The 21,019-nt window shown below is 41.7% G+C and overlaps 1 protein-coding gene across 2 annotated transcripts; it reads left to right on the forward strand.

Annotated features, from left to right (window-relative positions):
- The first annotated feature begins 3,650 nt into the window (after positions 1–3,650).
- Positions 3,651–20,597, forward strand: ell2 (elongation factor for RNA polymerase II 2). Of its 2 annotated transcripts, XM_070842930.1 has the most exons (13): positions 3,651–3,824; positions 7,229–7,276; positions 7,668–7,792; positions 7,906–8,069; positions 11,463–11,722; positions 12,143–12,267; positions 13,258–13,330; positions 13,417–14,131; positions 14,686–14,820; positions 16,040–16,112; positions 16,603–16,774; positions 17,171–17,215; positions 17,345–20,597. In XM_070842930.1, the coding sequence occupies exons 1-13, from the start codon at positions 3,651–3,653 to the stop codon at positions 17,459–17,461; spliced, it is 2,226 nt and encodes a 741-aa protein (XP_070699031.1). In that variant the 3' UTR covers positions 17,462–20,597. The 2 variants fall into 2 exon arrangements, with proteins under 2 accessions (XP_070699031.1, XP_070699039.1); XM_070842938.1 differs by lacking the exon at positions 14,686–14,820.
- The last annotated feature ends 422 nt before the right edge of the window (positions 20,598–21,019 follow it).

Here is a 21,019-nt window from a genome sequence, read left to right on the forward strand (position 1 = left end):
CCAAAACTACTTGGCCGGGTTCAGGAAAAGATCATGATTTGGGTTAAAATGATAAGTCAAATATAAGAGGCAGGGTGCATTAGACACACGGGTGTAAATAGTGTTGCTGACTACTAACACCTGGGTACAAATGCCATGCTGCCTAAAACATTTTGGTTATGGCTGCACTGACAGTCGGTCAACCTGAATGAATTCAACCATACAGTATTGTGGGCTTTAACAATACAGTGGTGAATGATGGGGTTATTCTGACATACTGTAACACTATAGAAGTGACACATAGAGAAAAACATGCTCATCTACAGATTGGCCAAATATACATATACATATACATCTATATTCAAACAATACAGAGTTTGGAGCTCACCTGTCCTGCATGTGTTTGTACTGAAGGAGAAGCTGGAGTATCTGGATAAAATCCAGCCCAGGATGTTGCTGTGAGACAACAGTGCTAGCTAATGAGCCACTGTGCCACAGTCATGCCTGCCTATTAGTGTCAATTATAGGTCACTCACAGGCAAGTTAAACTACTGGAGACATTATAATGATGGGGTGATTACTCCGTCGCACCTGTGTTGATGATAAAATTTACCTTTATGTTACAACATTCTAAATATTTGAGCATATTACAGTGAACTTCAATAGTCAATTCAGTTCTCTAATTAAGCAAATATTCATTGAAGGTCCTGTTGCCACTAAATGACCTGGCTTTGAACTTGCATTGAGTGTGTTCGGTCTGTGTTTCTGCCATGGATGCATACAGTGGGTGGACATAGTGTTGGAGGGTTCCATTCATTCCTATGAAAGCTGCTCAGTGGCGCATGAGGTCAAAAAAGTTCAACTTGCCGGCCATAAAAGTGCCCGGATCTTCCACATTGTTGGGGCCATGGAGCATGCACACTAGCGTCTTGGGTTTGCTGAGCCGGCTAACTTCCTGTTAGCCCTCCACTATGATGAATGGGAATAAAATGATTTTAACTGTGCAGCTCTTCTAGACTTTCCAAATATTATCCGACCAAATGGATCGAATTCTGATGGTGAAACGAGTCATTTCACAGGGGTTGTGACTTTAAAAAAAAATGTATCTGCTGACTTTCACAATGAAAGTCTATAAGGAAAAGTCTCTTTGGACCTAATGGCATCATGTTGTAATTCCACAGTTTGGCCACTATATAAGATTGGCTTCCTGTGGGCCTCTGCAGCTAAAGTTTTGACTCCTCTAACTTGCATTGGATGTTTTATTTGAAACATCGCACATTGAGAACAATAACATCAATATCGTGAGCGATATTACTCTTTAAACATCATCAGCAATATTACTTTTTTCATGTGTTATATTGATTTTCATTCATTTTCAATATCATGTAAAAAAATATTTTTAAAATTATTCTAAATTATCTTTCTTTATGGTTACTTTTAAGTAACTTTTGCTACTTTTATTGATATTCTTATACTTTCTACGTTTATTATTCTATTGTTTTTAATTCTTATATTGCTTAAAACTTTCAGCAGTTTCTGGCACAAGCATTTCCTTCAAAATAATAAAGTCTTATCATATCTTATCTTATCTTATCTTAAAAACAAACTTATTATGAAAACAGATTTTCAATAAAGTAATCAACTGGCAATGCAGTTAGAAAACAATACAAACAACAAGTCATTAGCAGCATCCACATTAATATCCGCATTAATATTAATATCTCTTTAGCGAGAAAGATAAAGAGTTGGAGGTCATCATAGCTGCTTTTCAATCATAAACATTCAAACATTTATTAAATGTATACACTGTTGGTAAAGACTGGGCTCTGATGAGATTTTAGTGGGTGTGGGCAGCACTACTTGTTGGAGTTTACTTCATTAACAATACAGTAAAAGGTCACATGGGAAGGAGCAATCTAATTCTGACAAAAAAATCCTTTGATCTCACAACAAAAGGGGCATCTTTATCACTGTTAACTGATGTCAGGCTCCATGCCCTAAAACATGTGCCTCTGATTAGCACCAAAAACCGGAGCCTGGCCAAATAAGGCATCTAATAATGATGATTAACTTTTGTAGTTAGTCAGTTAGTCGCTTGGTTTAAGAAAAATGAAACAGTAAATTTAGCCCCATTTGGAAGATAATCATCAGTGGTCACTCAGTAAAATACAGTTAATTAAGAACTTCACAGATAAGTCTTCCTGTGTTTAATGTTTAGCCTTAAACAAAGGGTGAATAATTTCAACGTATTCTTCAGACTGTGTTCTTAGAGCTTCCATCAGGTGACACGTCTGTAAACACAGAAGCTCTAAAATCAATGGGTCCTATCCACCCCAAAGCCTTTATTCAATTGTTTGCACAGCAGGCAACCTGTCAGACAAACCAGAGCCCCTCTGGAATTAAAACAGACCTGGTATTTAAAATTTGCATGGATTTAAACCAAGCGTACTTGTAGGGGTGTGTTTGTCCATTGTTGGGTAGATAAAGGGTACAAGCAGTGACGTTTATGATGTGATGGGTGGGGTGAAGAGCGTTGTTTCCGATTTTACATTCCACACGTGTAACAGAATCTTAAAATTGACTGCATACATGTGTGGGGCAGTTTTTTTAATTTAATTTGTTTTAATAAGTTTTTGTTGGTGGATTGATGTGCAGTAAGTGTGTGTGTGTGTGTGTGTGTCTGTGTGTGTGAGACTCGTCAGGGGGATGGGTGGGATGATGAGCTATGGTAATCTGCTGGATTCACACAAGCCTTTCCCCACCCTGCCCGAGGCTACTCCGCACCAAAACATGCTGCCCTAATCACCAGGTCAAGTGGACTGACAGTGGGAGATAGTGAAGGTGCAGCTCACAGACACACACACACACACTTGTGCACATTGTGCTGATACCACATTACATCCCATATCATTAAAGGAACCACATGAAATAAGATTATAGGCCAACAAATTGGCAAAGTTGTTCAGAAACTAGTTGGCTGTCAACAAACGTCCTTGCTGACTAACCAGTGTGACTGTCTGTAGGTAAACTTGTTCAAAAATAGTTAAAATACAAACCATACCAGCACCACTTATTAGTTTATTAAATGTTTAAATGTATAACATTGCAGTCAAAGAGGTTCACAATCTTATGGCACGTATATTTAGACATTTATCACAGTGCCAACAAAACCGAGTTTACACTGCAGGGTAGTCAAAGGCAACCTTTACCAGTTCCAGTAGGCTAGAATTAGTTTTACCATGTCAGCAAAACACAGCAGGCAGAGGCAGTTTTGCCAAGAGGTAACTACATATGTGTGTTTGAGAGAGAGGCTACAGGCCTACAGAGAAGGGGGAAATTGAATTAGTTGCTAGAATTTGTCCTCTGAGAAGCCTTTAGATGAACAAAAATAGTCAGTGCAGTTTTGGTTCTGTAAAAGCACTGCAACAAAAAAAAAAACTAAAAATAAAAAATAAATAAAAATCTAAATAAACCAACTCATGGTGCACAGTAATATCATCTAAAGTAGTAACTCTAAAACAATGCATGTTACACTTAAAGTTCAGTGTGGTTGGAAAGTGAAAAACTAACAAGCAAAGCAAGTCAGGACCAATCCACTGGTGTCAGCCCTTTAGGCAGCAGCTGTAGTCCCTCCCCGGGCCGGAGACAGCACAGGGAGCCTGGGCTGCTAAATGCTCCAGCCTCAAAGGGACGATGGTGGAGGGCTGGTAAAGATGGCGGCGCTCTCCGAGGATGGGAGGTACGGATTAAATTGTGGCCAACAGAGCGCAGACAGAGTCACCGTATTGCACGTCAAATTGACCGAGACAGCACTGAGAGCGATAGAGAGCCACCAGACTTGCATGGTGAGTGATTTTGCCGTTTATTTTGGTTAAAATGACGCCGGGACTCGTCGGGCTGACACAGCTCGTCTCAGCTGGGGAGCCCAACTGCCACGCACAGCTAACGCTACAAAGTTAGCTAAGCTGTTGACAGAGCGAGTTTCTGCTTGTTTTTCTCAATCATATTAGTCTTGTGTCATCATTTTAACCGACCGAGGAATGTAAACGAAACCTTGGCCTTATGTTGTGTCCGGTTTTTACGAGCTGACAAACGTTATTTAACCCATAAAACCTGTTGGTAAAGTTAGACTCTCTGATTAGCCGCCGTTAGCTTTAGCTAGTTCAGTGTGAGCCCCCTGTGCTGTGTTGGCCAGCCAAGTCCATTTTTTTTTTCTTCCTTGCCAATCTAACGCTACTTTGACCAAATTTGGAAAGTGGTAATTTAATATCGACGAAAACACCCGTCACAGGGCAAGTTTGATGAGCTGGGAGTTGGAGAATAAAAGCGTTAGTTAAATTAGTCATCGCTAACTAACATTAATTTTCATTCGACGGTGTTGTTTTTGTAGCAGGGGCAGGGTGGACATGTTGGGGTAAATTAAGGCTAATGTAACTTGATAACAAGTTAGTGGCGTTTCGAGCATGTCGATGACTGGTCAGTTTACCATATGGTTAAAAGTTTGAGCTAGTTAGAAAACCTAACACCACACCACAGCCTGGCAGGGATGTGGAGCTTACTGACAGGCTCATCCCTTTTTTTTTTTTTTTTAGTGCTAAATTAACTCATCATAAAATGTCAAACGAGCTGCAGCTCTGTAGCTACAGGATGTATAATGTGTTAGACGAGCAGCTACCTTTTTAAAGGTTTACACGGGACAAATATTTATTTGGGCTTGTTTGCCAGCTAGCTGGAAATTTTCTGCATACTTCATTCAGGTCAAGCTGCCCTGAAAGAGTAGGCCAGCAGTTACAAATGTGTGGTGTCAGATAGCATTAAAGCATCTTTTTTTTTTTAAGATAGTGAAACTATTGCTTTAGCTATATGTGCACTTTTATTCCAACTACACTGTGTTCATATGTCTTTCAGCTGTCAACCAACTATTTCGTTAAATGTACTGCGTTTCACCCCTGAGCTTGACACCAGCAGCCATTGAGAGGCTTTTGAAACCGAGTGCGCTAACAAGGCACTGCATAACTGTGCAGATTAAATATAACTTGTTAATCTTGAACTGTACGAATAGTGTAATCTTGTTGAGGTGCTACACAGGTGAGCTAATCTGGAGAGACCTCTGCAGTCTTGAGTTGCAGAGGCCTGGAGCCAAGTTACCTGATGGAAACCCTGCCAACAACAACGCCGTTGCATAACACACACACACACACACACACACACACACACACACACACACACACACACACACACACACACACACACACACACACACACACACACACACACACACACACACACACACACACTGACTGGGCCTAGGTCTGCGCTCAGAGCTGATGCACTGTGGCTTAGCATGGGGCTGTAGTGTTCAGAGGTCCCTGACTGCTTTTTATGGCACATGGTGTGTGTGTGTGTGTGTGTGACTATATGTATGCCACACACTACCCACACCCCCAGTATGTGTAACAAAGAGATTATCCTCGTAGTGTTAGAGATGTAGATGAATAACCCAATTTAAAATGATCATGTAATCTGTTTCTGACACCTGGCAAACCGAGCCATCACTAAGTTGAATGAATTCCTTTGTGACAGCCCATGCTACAACCTTATTGGATGTGGTAATGTTGGTCTGTACGCTGCATTGAACGGCAGCCTGCCATCTCTTGCTGACTGAGCAGCCAAAACTGCCTGCTTTTTGTTTCTCTCTCCCTCTCAGTAATGTGTGTTGTAGCTCAACCAGTCATCGAACTATGGAAGCTGGCTATCTTTGTCTTTCTGTGGTGATGTGAAATGTGATCAGAACTGTGTGTGTGTGTGTGTGTGTGTGACTGAGTGTATAGATAGTGGGGGAGGGAGTCACTTGGTAGCCTGGAGTAGCTTAGCTTTAACAACCATGACATGGTGCTTTTAGCTTGGAAAAAAAACTGTTTCATACGTGTGTTTACAAGCATGTTTTATGTAGAGGAATGGAGAGAAGCTGTTGTTGATAAAAAATGCACATTCCACCCAAACCAGTTGACGCAACAATTCAGAAGTCTAGGAACTAGCCGACTGGTTCTTCTTTGCACTAAAGCTGTGTGGAGAAGCAGCAGCAGCAGCGAGTCCTGTGCTTTCTTATCCTAACCTGTATTGCACCAGAGCAGCCAGCCTCTGCATATTTGTGGCTGTCAACTCTATTTCAAGGTCCCACCAACACAAACCTGCAAGCCTACGCAACAAAAGACATTTCAGAAATATCCTCTTCAAAATATCCACTGTATTTGAGTGTTGGCCAAGTTCCACTGCTTGTGGTCAGATAAAAGCAAACAATTTTGTCTGTCACCTGTCACCCACCTCTTAACCGCTTTAAAAAAGAAGATCGAGGTAAAGTTGACTCACATGGTTTTTCTGTAGATTCAAACTTAAGACTGTTGGCTGCCAGTGGACCGTCATCAAGTATTTGTGGCCGACAGTCACCCACAGTTTCAGCAGCACATGCCAGACCACAAGTGCCAGATGATCAATCTTACAGTGAAAAAAAACTTGCAAGTAATTTTTTTGGAGCAAAAATGGCAAACATTCCCAGTCTTACGCCTCTTTTAATGTGATGATTTGCTGTTTTTTGTTTTTATGTGATTGTAAACTATATGCTTAGGTTTTAGACTGCTTGTCAGACATAAAGCAATTTAACGTCACATTGGGCTTAGAAACCTGTGATTGGCATGTTTCTTTTACTATTCCTGACCATTTATTGACCAAAAATTGGATTAATTAATTGATGCAATAATCTGCAGATTAATCAGTCATGAAAACGATCATTAAATACTGCATATAACGTTCTCAATTCATATCTCTGGCATAACACATCACTTATAGATTCGCAGCTGCATGCAAATGAGAGAAATTGTCTTTCTGCAGTGCTGGTTCTTCAGGTTTTCAGGAGTACTGATTACTGCTTTGATAGAGTCTGTCGCACAGGCGTGCATGTGCTCTTTGCACCATGTGCAACACCAGTAGATGCTAGGCGAATGTTTGATCAGTCAGGTAGGGGGTGGCAGGACCCTAAGGCGCTGCTGTTTTTACAACCAAATGTTTTGAGTTTCAATGTGTCAGTCAAATAGTGGAACGTGCTCTGCAGGTTCTAGACCAGCATTTCATTAATTTCACATATTGTAGCGGCTTTTTGTTGCACATCCAACTGTTACTGCTTCCCCAATTAATTCCTTTACATTTCTAAAGTGTCCACAGGGGTTAAACTGTCAATTCTCTTCAATTTCAGAATGTACCTTCTTTGCGGCCATCAATACAATTCAATGGACTCCAAGGGGTAAGTACTTTCCCCCTTATTAGTAATATAATTCATGTCCTTGATGCCACCAGTCTACTGGACAGACTAATTTCACACATTTTTTATGTCTGTTTACTCTGCTTCATCTTAGTAGCTGAGGCCTCAGAGACCTTCCTTTCTCATGCCAGCACCATGTTGTTCTCATCAAAGCCCATAGCTCAGATGTAGACACAGCCTCATTACTATAGCATACACAGACACTTAAAACAACACCCAATATTTGATGGCCTTTTAGCACATGGTTGAGTATAGCATATGGCCGTTTTATCAAGATAAGTTAGCCGTTTGTGTTTGTCCATCTCACGTCAGCTGATTTTCTAGTCGATACTTTAAGTCGTGTTATTCTTTATTTTTGTGTGAATTTTTGCAGCGCATTAAAATTCCTAAGACGGATTCCTCCTCTGAAGCCTTCCACAATTTTGATTTCTACCTGTCTAATGTGGGCAAGGACAACCCTCAGGGAAGCTTTGACTGCATCCATCAGTATGTGTCGAGGTAATGTTAATCACCTGTCAGCTGAATCAACTGTTGCTGTCTTACCACACTTTGCTAGAAGGTAATCCACCTCTGCCTCACATTTCTTTCTCATACGCCCTTTTTGTCTGCAGCTCAGGGGCCTCACACCTGGCATTGTTGGCCACAGTACAGGACAAGGTCACAGTGTGCGCCACGAATGACTCCTACCAGGTGACCCGGGACCGCATGACCCAGGCCGCAGAGGACACACGTGAACGTGGGACCAAAGTCATCAAGCCTGGGGGCCAGTACAGAGGTAAGGCCCTCTCTTCTGTCTCCCCTCTGCACCTGCTGCAGTCAGATGCCAGGTTGGGTCCCCGGACACCAGCACAGCTTTACATCCTATCAACACCTCTCCTCTCTTTTTAAATCCCTTTTTGAGAGACTGAATAGGTGAAAGCTGACAGCCTGGCTCCATTCAAAGCCATTATTGCGACTAAGCCATTTTGCCTTCTCAGTCTTTTCCAGATTAGCAGTCTGACTGATAAGGGCCAAAGGTGGCAGTGAAGCCATTTGTGTTATATTGACACACAGCTTGGCAAAATGATACACGGAAAGAGTCACAGTAAAGGCACCAAGTGCTGCGTGTGTTTAGCACCAGTTAGGATTAAGATTTCATATTTCCCTAAACTTGATTAACATAAACGTGTAGACCAGTTTCCTCTCCACTGTGCCACCCAGTGCCTGGATTGAGTGACACAAGCTGAGCAGAAAAAGTAATCTTTTGATAATCTAATTTGGCTTGGCTTTCTCTCATACGTCTTATCCAACTCGGAGCAGGTAGGGCAAGGGATGCGCATCAAAACGACTTGATGATGTAATGCCTCCTGCCAGTTTTTTTTTTTTTTTTTTTCTCCCTTGTCCTTCCTTCCTCCCTTATTTTCAACATCTCTTTTTTTAGTTTTAGCAGAAACTTGTTGTAATAACTTCCCAAATCCAAAACAAATACAGGCTGAAGACACAAACAAGAAAGGCAAGCCCATATACTTTATCTGTAGGATATACCTGCTCACAATGAAACCTCAACTGAAGAGTAGGTCAAACAAACCACAAAGCAACACTGCATGCAAAACGTTTGAATAACTACTCAGGATGTCTACATTATATAATAAGCTTAAAGGGTAGCTGTTACTTAAAACATATTTGGCACCTATAAAGACGTACTGTCAGTACCTGGCAAGACCTGTAGCTTTTAAAACGTGGTTTTTTTCTGGGGTTTTTTTCCCTCATTCAAAATGCATCAAGCTAAAACATGTCCCACTTATTGGTTTTCCTCCTGTACCTAGTTTGAAAACAACAGCAGCTTCAAGGAATTTGCTTAGTTTTTTAAAACATTTATCTTCATCCTTTTAAAATGTCCATTAAGCAGTATAGCGGTGACAGCCTGAATGTAACCCTATATGCACAGTGGAGAAGAATGCTGGTTTAAGGCAAAATTCATGTGTGAATAAAAAGAAAATGCCTCTTCAGTCGAGCCTCAAACGTGACGGATTCAATGTATACGGAGTACACTGCACCCTTTTGATGTATGTGATTTCTTTGCATATGGAACTCATTCTGATTATCTGATTTAAAAAAAAAACAAGTAATTCTTTCAATGTTGATGTTTAAATGAATCATGCAGCCAATGTCTTGACTATTCTGTTTTCTCTTATGAGAGAAATTATGAGTGAGAAAATGTGCACAAGTGACATGAAACTGAAATGTAACTTTATTTGGATATGTACTAAAGCGGACGATCGCCCAGGTGTCTCCATTGATTTTTCTCTAATAATGTCCAAAATAACTCATCTGATTCAGTCCCTTTTTATACACAATACAAAACTAGTTTGTTAGATCAAAGAACTTGTCAAACATTTTCCTGGGTTAAACTAGAATTGGAAGTTTAGCTCAGTCCACGGATTTTCTTTGCGAGTGAAAACATTTCTGTGAGCCCTGGGGGTACATTTGCATACACTGGCCCAGATAGAAACTGGGAAACGAGAGGAGCAGCAGAGAGAAGGGGTGGGACAGGAGCTTGAGCAGCTGGTTTGTTGTAAGCACCCTATTTACTAATGCAAAAGGGGCTTTTTAGCTTCTTGTTTTCACAGGCTGTTAATTTCAGGTAACGGTCTGCAACTTGTATTTTTATCTTAGGACAGTAAATGCTACAGAGTTGTGCAGCGCTTATTAAAAGATACAGCCAAAGTTACTCTACTCGTATGTAGAAGTTCTCTATGTACAGAATGATTATCTCTAAAGGTGAAAACTTTATTACTAAGCTTTTCACCGTCAGCAATCTGCTGCCGGCCTGTTAGACAAGGCACAGTGTGAGCTTACAGCTCCTCACATTGCTGGAGGAAGGGGGGACGTTTTTCTTTCTCTTCCTCTCTCTAACCTTAATCTCTTAAAGAGCTTTAGAATTTCTTAATGACCATGAACTGGTATAGGGAAATGTACAGTCACACTGACTATGCACATGGCTCAGCAACACAGAGCAGTTTTCCAAACTAGTCTAATGCCGAGTTCATTGTAGCCCTGATATTTCCAGCGCTGATGAGACTAAAGCCCCCAGATCAGAGGTAGATCAGCACTCCAATAATTATCATCTCATAATAGATCATCTCGTCGATGCCTTATAAACGCCCCAAAGAGATCAAGCAGGGTGAATATGTGGTCGAGTCAGAGACAGTTTGGGGAACCATGCAACAAACTACAGTAAATGAGAGCAGACATGGGGTGAGGAAGTGGAGGAGAAAACCACAGAAAACCAGCCAGAAACCACATGCAACATGACAGCTATCGTTTTCTTCCTTGTTTATTTGCTGTAAATCTCACCATAAACAGCTTGGGCCACTCTGTTCTTGTGAATGTCCATTTTGTCAGAAAGAAATCCTGTCCCATGCATGGTATGGCAGCTTTCTTGTGTCCATTCTTGCGCATTTCTTTGTTACAAATCGTAGTTTGAAGGCCAGATGGACTCGTCAGGGATTGCTCCTGGTTAAAGAACTTGTAATGTGTGATTCCCCCGTCCCGTCATTCATTCTGCAAACCACAGGGACTTCCACATGCCCGCAAGTTGTGTAGTGTGAACAACACAGCACTCTGATGACTTTGAAAATCATATACTGCCTTTATTTGATACAGAGAACTGCAGTCCAGTATACAGTATTGTTTAGTGCTGACTCCCTGATGGTGATTGATATATTATCACAATTGGGACGACCTAGCTTTAAAAAAATGAAACAAAGTAATGATTATTGTCACAACAAAAGCAGGCAGTTTTTTCCTGAAATTACTGATAATTTAATCTCATAATTAACTTGTTTAGCCTTCACTTCCAGCTCCCAAGGTCTATTTGACATTGATTTTGATTTGGCCATTTTATCTTGTAGTGTTTATGTCAATCTGAAACCAATGTCAAAGGGGAATTTCTCTGCTTTGAGGTTAGTGCCACTGAGTCGATGGCTGAAATCAAGCTTCACATATACTTAAGTTCCCATTTTTGATGTCATGGGAGAGGTGGTGATGTTTGTAGGCAGTCATGGGAGCAGTTTAGGTGAGCGAGTTGAAGACGTTAGGCAGGAGTGTTGTGTGACAAGATAATGAAAATGATTAATGATGAATTGCCCTGCAGGCTTTTGATATCGTCTTTACCTTCTGTCTCCAGGAAAACAAGTCCATATCCGTAAGCCGGCGCTGTCAGCCCCAGAGGTGGTCCCAGAGCGCAAGCGCTCCACACCCATCAACCCAGCCAACACTATTCGTAAGTGCCTTTCCAACAACCCTGTGTCCCAGCGGCCGTTCCGAGACCGCATCATCCACCTGCTGGCGCTGAGGTCCTACAAGAAGCTGGAAGTGCTTGCCCGTTTGCAGCGGGACGGTATCAACCAGAAGGACCGCAACTCATTAGGGACCACCCTGCAACAGGTACAGTAAAGTGTCTGTAAAGAGTACCTTCATATGTCTAGGATGAGACACAGTGATGAGTATTTACACGTCCTCCATTATATAGACTAATCCAGCAGTGATAACTTTTGTTTTTACCAAAGCTGATATATAAAATTCTTCTTCAAATGTCCAATCTGTTCCCAAAGATCCCTTTCACCCTAAATAAACATGAGATCAGGACACAAAAATCTGCTTAAGGAAATCCAGTTCACAGTTTAAAGGTTTCATACACTTTTACCAGAAACTAACCACTTAATTTTTAAACATTATTTGCATGTGCAGATGTTTGCCGTGGACAGAAAATCAGGGTTTCTGTACATGTATTCTTCTTGTGCTGTCATAGTTTCACTTTTAAACTCTGTGTGTGTGTGTGTGTGTGTGTGTGTGAACATAAAACAGGTGGCAAACCTGAACCCCAAAGACAACACATACTCATTGAAGGACTTTATATATCGTGATGTCCAGCGAGACTGGCCTGGCTACTCTGAGGATGAGAAGACCCAGGTTGACCGGATCCTGGCTCGGTACAGAAATGGCCTCTTAGACTTTTTATTTAGAGACTGAGCTTAAATCTGTACTTACTCTAACTAATAAAGCATTTACCTTCTCATGCTGTGTAACTACACTTAGGTTTAAGTAGTAGTAGCAGCCCACCGCCTGAGGGCTGAAGGTGGCTTTGTTACTGTTATCTCTTTTGTCCTTCACACAGGACAGTGACTGTTGTCAGACTGAACTGTTACAATGGATCACAGTGTTTGTGTTATATTTTTTAATTTATGCTTTGCTCAGTGGTCTGTGTGGGGAAACTTGCCATCGTTGGAGCACTTTCATGAATTAAAGGTGACAACAGCTGTTGTGCTCTGTGATGGACAAAAGTAATAACTTTAAACGGCCACCTTCCAATTCTACAGAGTGATTATATGATTATTTCATGTTTAAAGGAATAATCCCGTATTTCTAAGTCTATCAATGGCTCATGCAGTACACAAGTAGGTTATTTTTACAGTAAGAAATTCTCCTTATGTTAGACATTACGTGGGAAAAATGACATACAACTATACAGTTAAACGCAACCTCACACCATTTCTTGCGGCCGTAGTTTGTGGTGGTGTTGGATTGCATCCTATTATTGGTGGTCGTGTTATTTATTTTACCCCATGTAAATACTGGGAGAGGCCAAATTGTCATATAAGTAGATTGCTGAGATTTTTGTCATCCTCACTCATAAAACGCTAACAAATTCCTGCAAGTACAAATCAAATTGCCTTTGATGGAACACGTCAAGCTGCAGCTGCTGCCTGTGAGAAAGAGGGCATAGATGACTGTGAAGTAATGACTTCCTGTGTACTGCATGAGCTGTGAATTCAAGGCATTACTTTCACAATTGCTTTAATAGAAATATGATTTCCTCTGCGGTTCCTACTGTAATGATAATTTAGCGTGGGAACCTAACGTGTCCGTTCTTTTCTGTTACACCGCTCTCCACTGACGCCAATCTTTCCTGTCTTCAACAGGAAACTAGGTCTTCCCGCTGAGACCCTCTCATCAAGCAGTTCTCCCAAAGACAGTGTCCCTACATCCCCCCAGGTATCTGAGTGAATACACAGTAATGACACACACGCCCCTACAGTGACATTTCCAATTTTTCACCTCAATTCTGTGTTCTCCTGCAGAAGCGCCAGCCGGACTTTGACTTCATTGATCCTTTGGCGCCCAAGAAAGCCCGCATCTCCCACCTTAGCAATCGAGGGCCAGCCGCATCTTCATCCTCCTCCTCCTCTTCTGACCGCCGTGAGGACGAGGGCAGCCCTAGCTCTAAGCGCTCATCCCTACCCTCCAACGTCGCCTCAGGCCCTCCCACCCATCTCCCCATCTCGTCCCACCCTCCTGCACCCTCTCACCAGCAGCCCAGCCCAGCCTCCAACTCCAACTCACCCAGCACCCCGGAGGGCTGCGGCACCCAGGACCTGCCCATGGACCAGAGCTCCTCCTGCAGAGACCCTTCGCCCAGCCCCTTCTCCTCCGACAGGACCATGCAGGACCGCTATCGGCACCCTGTCCCCGTCCCCACACCAGCCGCCTCCCCCAGCCCGCCTCCTCCCCCTCCTCCTCCTCCCCCTCCTCCTCCTTGTACCTCACTCACAGTTACCTCCACTGTCATCACCAGCCCTCCCTTGTCCAGCAGTACCAACAAGAAGGTTAAAAAGAAATCCAAGAAGCACAAAGAGAAGGATCGAGAGAGGGAGAAAGGGAAACGGACGGAGAGAGACAGCAGAAGTCCTCCCAGCGTATCAGAGCAGCCTGAAGATACTCGTAGAGCCAAAAAGAGGCGCAGTGCCGAGGAAGAGAGCAGAGAAGTCATCAACAAGGACCCTCACAAAGATCCAGGTGTGTTTGTCTTATTAATCATCAGCATCACTGACATGTTCCAAGACTTCAATGACCATACCAGTTTTTTCATTCCCCGGTACCTCACCCTCTAACTCAGTGATATAACAGTCTTAACCTTCACAAAGACCTGTGAAGTGTGAGGACCAGGCAAACCACCAATGCAGGAATTTCCTCACAATGATGGTTTAAAATCAAAATCTGTTCATGTTGCTATACAAAGACATGCGCACACACTTTCCAGCCTGCAACGTTTGACATGTCAAAGTAGGAAAAGCACAGGAGCAAATAATGAAATGAACAATGACTGAATTCCATTCTGTTTCAATTTAGTCTTAAAAGTCTTAAGAAACTTAAAGTCTTAAAAGTTTGGAAAAAGCTTCATGTTATGTTTTCAGTTTAGAATATGCTTAAAATCGATTGTACTCTTAAAAGTGCTTGATTTTCAACATCTATTTCATCTACACAAGCACTCATGTGAACCCGAATGTTTTAAAATTAAAAATAAAACGATCTGTCGTCATATTTGTTTGTGTCCTGGCGTCTCACACCAGACACCGAGCGGACCGGAGCCAGATTGACAAGGGAAATGAAACGGGGGCACTTTTCAGCTCAGCTCCATGAGTGCGATCGTCGTGTGTGCGTGTCGTCTAACAATAAACTTTGCAGAATCAAGGCGATGACAAAAGGTCAGTTACAGCATTTATAGTAACAATTAAGTGTGATGATAAAGGCTTTTTTTTTAGAAATTTTTAATGAATTTGAACTAAAAATGCTTGAGTTTGCTGTATGAACCCTGTTTCGGGGTCGTGGTATTGTGCATGCTGGCTCACAGGGCCAGTTGAATAAAATAGAGGCATCGTTAGTGTTCCGGGTAACATCTGTGCTTTTCCTACCATGATATTGCTCTGTATCTTCCGGTAAATACTTGCTAACAAAAACTTTGAATGGCTGTATGTTCAATAAGTTTCCTCTGAATAGATATAGTACTATCTTGTATGTCAGGCACTGTCGGCTTCTTTTGTAGTTATTCTGCCCCGTAGTTCCCATAAATGAAAGCGGATTATAGCAGCTTTAATGTTATCAGGGAAACTTGGGCGTTTATAAAAGAAGGTAATGTGGTTTTGCCTGCTTTTTAAATTTTAAAGCTAAAAAAAAAAAAACATTTTCTGAAAAGCTGAATGCAAATTTCCTGAGTATTACAGCAGGATTTGTTATTGTTGCCATGCACGTGTTTTAAAAGCACTGAGACACTGGAGGATGAGCAAGCAGAGATGTTCACATTCTCAAGGTCAAACATTTGTCTTAGAATAAAATATGTCAGTAAAAAATGAAGCGCCATTAGATGGTAAGTGGAAGTCTTTCATGTGGCCTAATTGAAAACAATGGCAAAGTGGAAAAAACATGCTTGGACGCACTAACTGAGGCAGCGTTGTCTTGTGTTGTGACTGACGTTCCAACTGCCCAGCCAGTTTATCTCGCAGACTTTGGATTGTTGCTCACCTTGTTTCACTGTTTATCTCTGTACTGTCTCTTGACAGCCCAACCAATCACATACAGTTTGATCTTTGATTGCACTGCTGCAGGATGTTGTCTGAACATGCTGAGGCATTGATCTGAGCTGCTCTTTAGTATGTGCTCTTTCAGTTCTGCTTAAGATGCTGCCGTAAATGTCATTGTTGTAGTTTGAGAAGTTCTGCTTCCTCTCAGTCTGTGTGTTGCAGCTGTTCTCAAGATTATGCTAATGCTAGGTTTAAGAACTGCTAATAAGCCAGGAGCTCTGGCATTGTGCATTTGGTATTTTGTATTTCTGGCTTTGTTAACCATGCTGCTAAATGCAGCCATTCATCCCTATTATGAATAATCAGTGCCGTATTTATAATCTTACTGCCTCCTCTTTCTCCTCAGACTCTTCAGATAAAGAGAAGCCAGTCCAATCCACTGAATTCTCCTCCACTATAGAGATGCCTGACTATGTAGTGTGAGTGACCTCAATATACCTTTTTTAAAGTTTACTTTTCCCCACAGCGTGACCCTCTTTACCTCTCAGGTCTCACGTTCCACAGTTTGAAACGTTTGACATGCATCATTTAACGGGACACTGAGAACAGACACAAGCTTGAGAATTAGGACACAGCAAACGCAACAACAAACACCTGTGTTTAATTTGTGCTGTCTGGTTTTCTTCTCTCATTGCTTACTGGGATTGTTCTGCTCATCGGTAATGAGTACAGGGAGCACTTTATCCATCGCACATCAGAAACAGAAAAGCTCAAGATGTTTAACAGCTCCCACCTTTCATTAAATATCACGACCTTTAGTGAGGTGCCAAAACGAGGAAAGGTGGGGAAGCGTTCTTTGTGGAGTTCAGGTTTTGGGTATTCTTTGTGACGCAACTTTTTCTGAAATTTTATACATGTAACCACTTTCAAAAGAAGAGTCAAGTTAAATTTCCTCTCCTGTGTTTACAGGAAGTACATGCCGCTGGTGTCCATGGACCAGCGACAAAGCTACAAGGATGACTTCAATGCGGAGTACGGCGAGTATCGCCTGCTACATGCCCGCGTGGAGAACATCACTCGCCGCTTTACCCAGCTGGACACCCAGTGCCGGAAGCTGACACCTGGCACCAAAGAATACCAGGTCATACCGAAACAACACCAACACACTGACTTATGTCGATAAGTTGTCCTTTCCACATGCCAGTTTGCATAGTGCACCGTTTTCATGAAGTCTCCGAAAATGTAGCTGGTTAAAAGTCATTTTATTAGTTAAAGATTGTTCTTAACCTTCCACATGTGTTCCTGTTACCCTGCAGCACACACACTATCTGTTTAGTGTTAAATGTCATCAAACGCTGGAGCCTGAGCAGAGTTATCTCATAGAGAAGTTTTAGCTTTAAAGCTAAATGCAGCACTCACAACATTTTCACCCGTATTTGCTCAACACTTGTTAAAAAGAAATAGTGAGCGCATGTTATTATTTATAATTCATGGTATTTATAAATTCTGTGCATTTACATTATTTTCTATTTCACAGAAGGTGCAAGAGGAAGTCTTGAAAGAGTACAAAAAGATGAAACAAGTGAGTTTTTACATAAACTCCTGTCTGATACGGATGTTTCTATGTACCACAGAAATGTGGCTTGTTGTTTTTGCTCATCATTTTGTTTGCTGGGGTCTGATTATCTGTGTGTGTGTGTGTGTTTTACAGCGCAGCCCCAACTACCACGAGGAGAAACAGCGCTGCGAGTACCTGCACAACAAGTTGGCCCACATCAAGCGGCTAATAGCTGATTTTGACCAGCGCAGAGCCCAGGCCTGGTGCTGAGAGCACAGCACACAGCAGCCTCACTAAACAGTATTGAGAACGGAGCGTCGCACCAGGAGGGGGTGTCCAACTGGCTGTTATTTAACACCCCCTCAGTTACTGCCTCCACAACAGCCCTCCGACCCACCCAACCTCTCTTCCTTCCCTTTTTCCCCATCATCCTTCTTCATTCCTTCCTTCTTTTCTGATCTTTGATTCCACTGGCTTCATTGTTGCCTGCTATCTTGAAAATCTCACTTTGACTTTACCCCTATCTTTTGCTTTCTCTGTTTTTTTTTTTTTTTTTTTCCTCAATGAGCTCCTGTGGAATTTCATACCACTGGACCAGTGGAAGGGGCTGCCTGCATGTGTGAAGGGGTTTGGGGATATACTTCAACTCTTCTAACCTTTGAAGGACTTTATCTTCAGGCAAAAAAAAAAGAACAAAAAAAGTATTTTTGAGCATCAGAGAAAATATTGACATGTATTTAAGTAAAAAAAAAAAAAAAAAAAGAGGGAGATCTATTTATTTTGGGACTCGTAGTGCAAAAGAGGAGTCCGCAGATGATATATTGTTTAATTTTATTGAAAACAATGCAAAAAAAAATTACCGCGGGCCTTATGTGTTTTGACTTTGTGAAGCCATTTTGCACGCAAGATCCATTATGTCATCTCATTCGGCAGAGGTGCCTCTCCTGCCCTGTTTCCTCTCTTTCCTTAATAACTGTACTGGATCACCTCGCTTCAGCACATCGCTGTGGTTGCTGAGTTCGAGGCTAACGAGGAAGGAGATGACGCAGGCAGGAGAAATCACTCGCGCTGACTGAGAAGCAACAACAGTATGTGTGCATGGATTGTGAATTTAGTTGTAATTGCGACACGGGGTGGTGAGGGTGGGGGTAATTTAAAGGAGTATGATCCCCCGTCAACAGGGGGCAGTATTCCCCGCACCGACATTGTTTAGTGTCCGCGGTGCATTATGGGTGCCTTAAGGTGTTTACACTCAGAAACGTTGAGTTGGGCCGACCCTCGGGGTCCACAGGCTACACAAAGGAACTATAACTGCCTGGAAACAGGTTGTGTGTGTGTGTGTGTGTGTGCGCGTGTGTGTGTGCATGTAGGAATGGATGACAAAGGAAGGGATGTCATGTCTGGACGGAGTGTTACAAATTGTATGAGTGTGTGTGTGTTTGTACGGTTGTGAATTACGTGGAGTGAGAGGTGAAAAAAAAAGAATAGAAATGTGGAGAAAAAAGTGAGAAATATGAAAAACAAACAAAAAAAAAAAGCTGCTATAGTGTTTGACCAGCCAGAGCACTCAGGATCGACCTGGCTGGAGTAACAGTACCTGATCTTAATTGAAGAGATATAGAAGATCCTTATTTTCCAGAATGGTTCATCTGTAGACCCTGGAAAGGACTGCGCCCAGCTCTTCAGCTTTATCCAGTGGCAAACAGTCTGTGTTTCTGTTTTTAGAAAGAAGCAAAAACGTGTCATCCACCAGAGGACAAATCTGTACCCCGATGTCAGACGTACTTGATGATGATTCTCAGTTTGAGTTCTGCAGAGCAGTGGAAGATTTCAGCGTAGCAATTTTTCTTTTTCTTTTTTTTTTTTTTTTCTTCCAACATTGATAGCGTTGTAGTCCGGTGGATGGGTGGGTGGCTTCTATGAAAAGTCTTTATTTCAACAAGGGAAAATTTGTTTACAAACCTGTGTTAGAATGTTTGCCAAAAATTAAATGCTTTTGTGGTACTGCATCCGTGGAGTAAAATCTCTGATTGGGGCTTAATCTTACGTCACACTAATACTGGAACACGTGTCTCACTCAGTAAAGACACAGTTAAACACCGTTTGGGGATGGGAAAAGGAAACAAGTCACTGATCAACGGTGAAACTTTACAATATGTTACACATAAATATGAGTAGTTACTAAGCAACAACCAAATCATGAATAAACTATTGAGTAGTTCCTTAATAACTCTGAATCGAGGACTGTACAGTAGATAATGATGAGTTATTAGAGAAATACTTTCTTACTGAATCTTCATTGGAATAACAACGACTTTCTGCATGAATTGTTCCTGATTAACTAGAAACCATCGACTGAGTACTAAAGACATTACGTCATAATTCTCTGACCATCATACCCTTTCTGTGGAACTTTCCACTACTACATTATTTCACCAGTCAGCATAAATAATAAAGGACTACTTGGTAACCACTCAGTTTGATTCATCGCTTTAGTTGGGTAATGAACTAGTCATTTATTGTGTGATCCCACAGTTGTTCTTTACTAACTGCTCACACTTGTAAAGTTTTACCAGATCACCAACTGAAAGGCGTACTTAGCTAGTGTTGACTTGTAAGGTTTTGTGTCCAGTAGTTGTCTTTTTTTTTTTTTCCTTCTTTTTTTTTTAACCCCAGAAATGGACACTTAAGTAAATATTGGCCCGTTCTGTTTGTCTCATGTTTTGGTTTTGGCATTCTGTCAAATAAGTCAGTCTCTGCAGCAGACTGGCTGCTTCGTCAGGATGTCAGTATCAATTTAACATAATTATAAACTCGGCTTAACTTACTTTTTGTCTCGCAAGTTATCTTGGACCGCACTTGTGAGACTGTTTCCAGCACTTGTGTTTTGGACGTGTCACAACAGCAGATGATAAAAAAAAAAAAAAAAAAACGTCCACTGGGATTCAGGCTCTACTTGAGATCTACACTAATAACGGCTGTGTGCTTCAGGGTCAGTCTTTGGCTGTATTTTTCCCGTCTTCCCCTGCAATGGTCATTTCCCAGAATTTAGAGCGTCTGAAAAGGGGCCACCTCGACAAATCTGGGTTGGAGGCCGGGCTTTTACATGCAACCCCCAAGGTGTTATCTGCCACTACGTCTGTCCTCTTCTGAGCCTTCCAAGCAGCTCTGTCTGCATCGAAAGCAGATTTACTCATAGCGGGTCTCATCAACATGAATCAGCATTATGTGACTCATTGTGGTGCGGAGGAGGTTTGATCAAGAGTCTTAATGAGGAAGTGACAAAGTCACAAATACAATGCCCTGGCAGTGTTTAGATATGAGAAACCACTGAAAATCAAGTGTGAAATCTGATCCTGCCCATCCGCAAAATGTACACATTTCAATAAAAATCTTAGTTTTACCTGGAAAATGTCTTCGGTTATTTGTCCTTCGTTGTTTCCTTTCCAGTCGTGAAATTTTTGATGAATGACCTCTGAACATGTATGTTGTGTTGTTGTTGTTAATATGTTACATACTTTTAGGTGTTTTTCGTGTTAGGATTTTATCAAAGGTGCCAAAAGTAAACGTAGATTTGAACACACACACACGCACGCACGCATGCACACACCAGTTTTATCTACATTTAACAAAAAACTGTCTTACAGTTTTAAATGAAAGGGATTTGGCTCCGTTAGTAGTTTTATGACCCTTTTAAACTAAATAGTGCAGAATGTTGCACTTACACCAGTACACAACTTGAATTTTGTCCTAAACTTAATTGCTGGTAAAATGTATATTAGGTATTGATACATTATTTTAAAGTTTTTGACTGGTTTTCCTTTGTGC

The sequence above is a fragment of the Pempheris klunzingeri genome, chromosome 2 (assembly GCF_042242105.1).
Source record: "Pempheris klunzingeri isolate RE-2024b chromosome 2, fPemKlu1.hap1, whole genome shotgun sequence".
NCBI lineage: Eukaryota > Metazoa > Chordata > Actinopteri > Acropomatiformes > Pempheridae > Pempheris > Pempheris klunzingeri.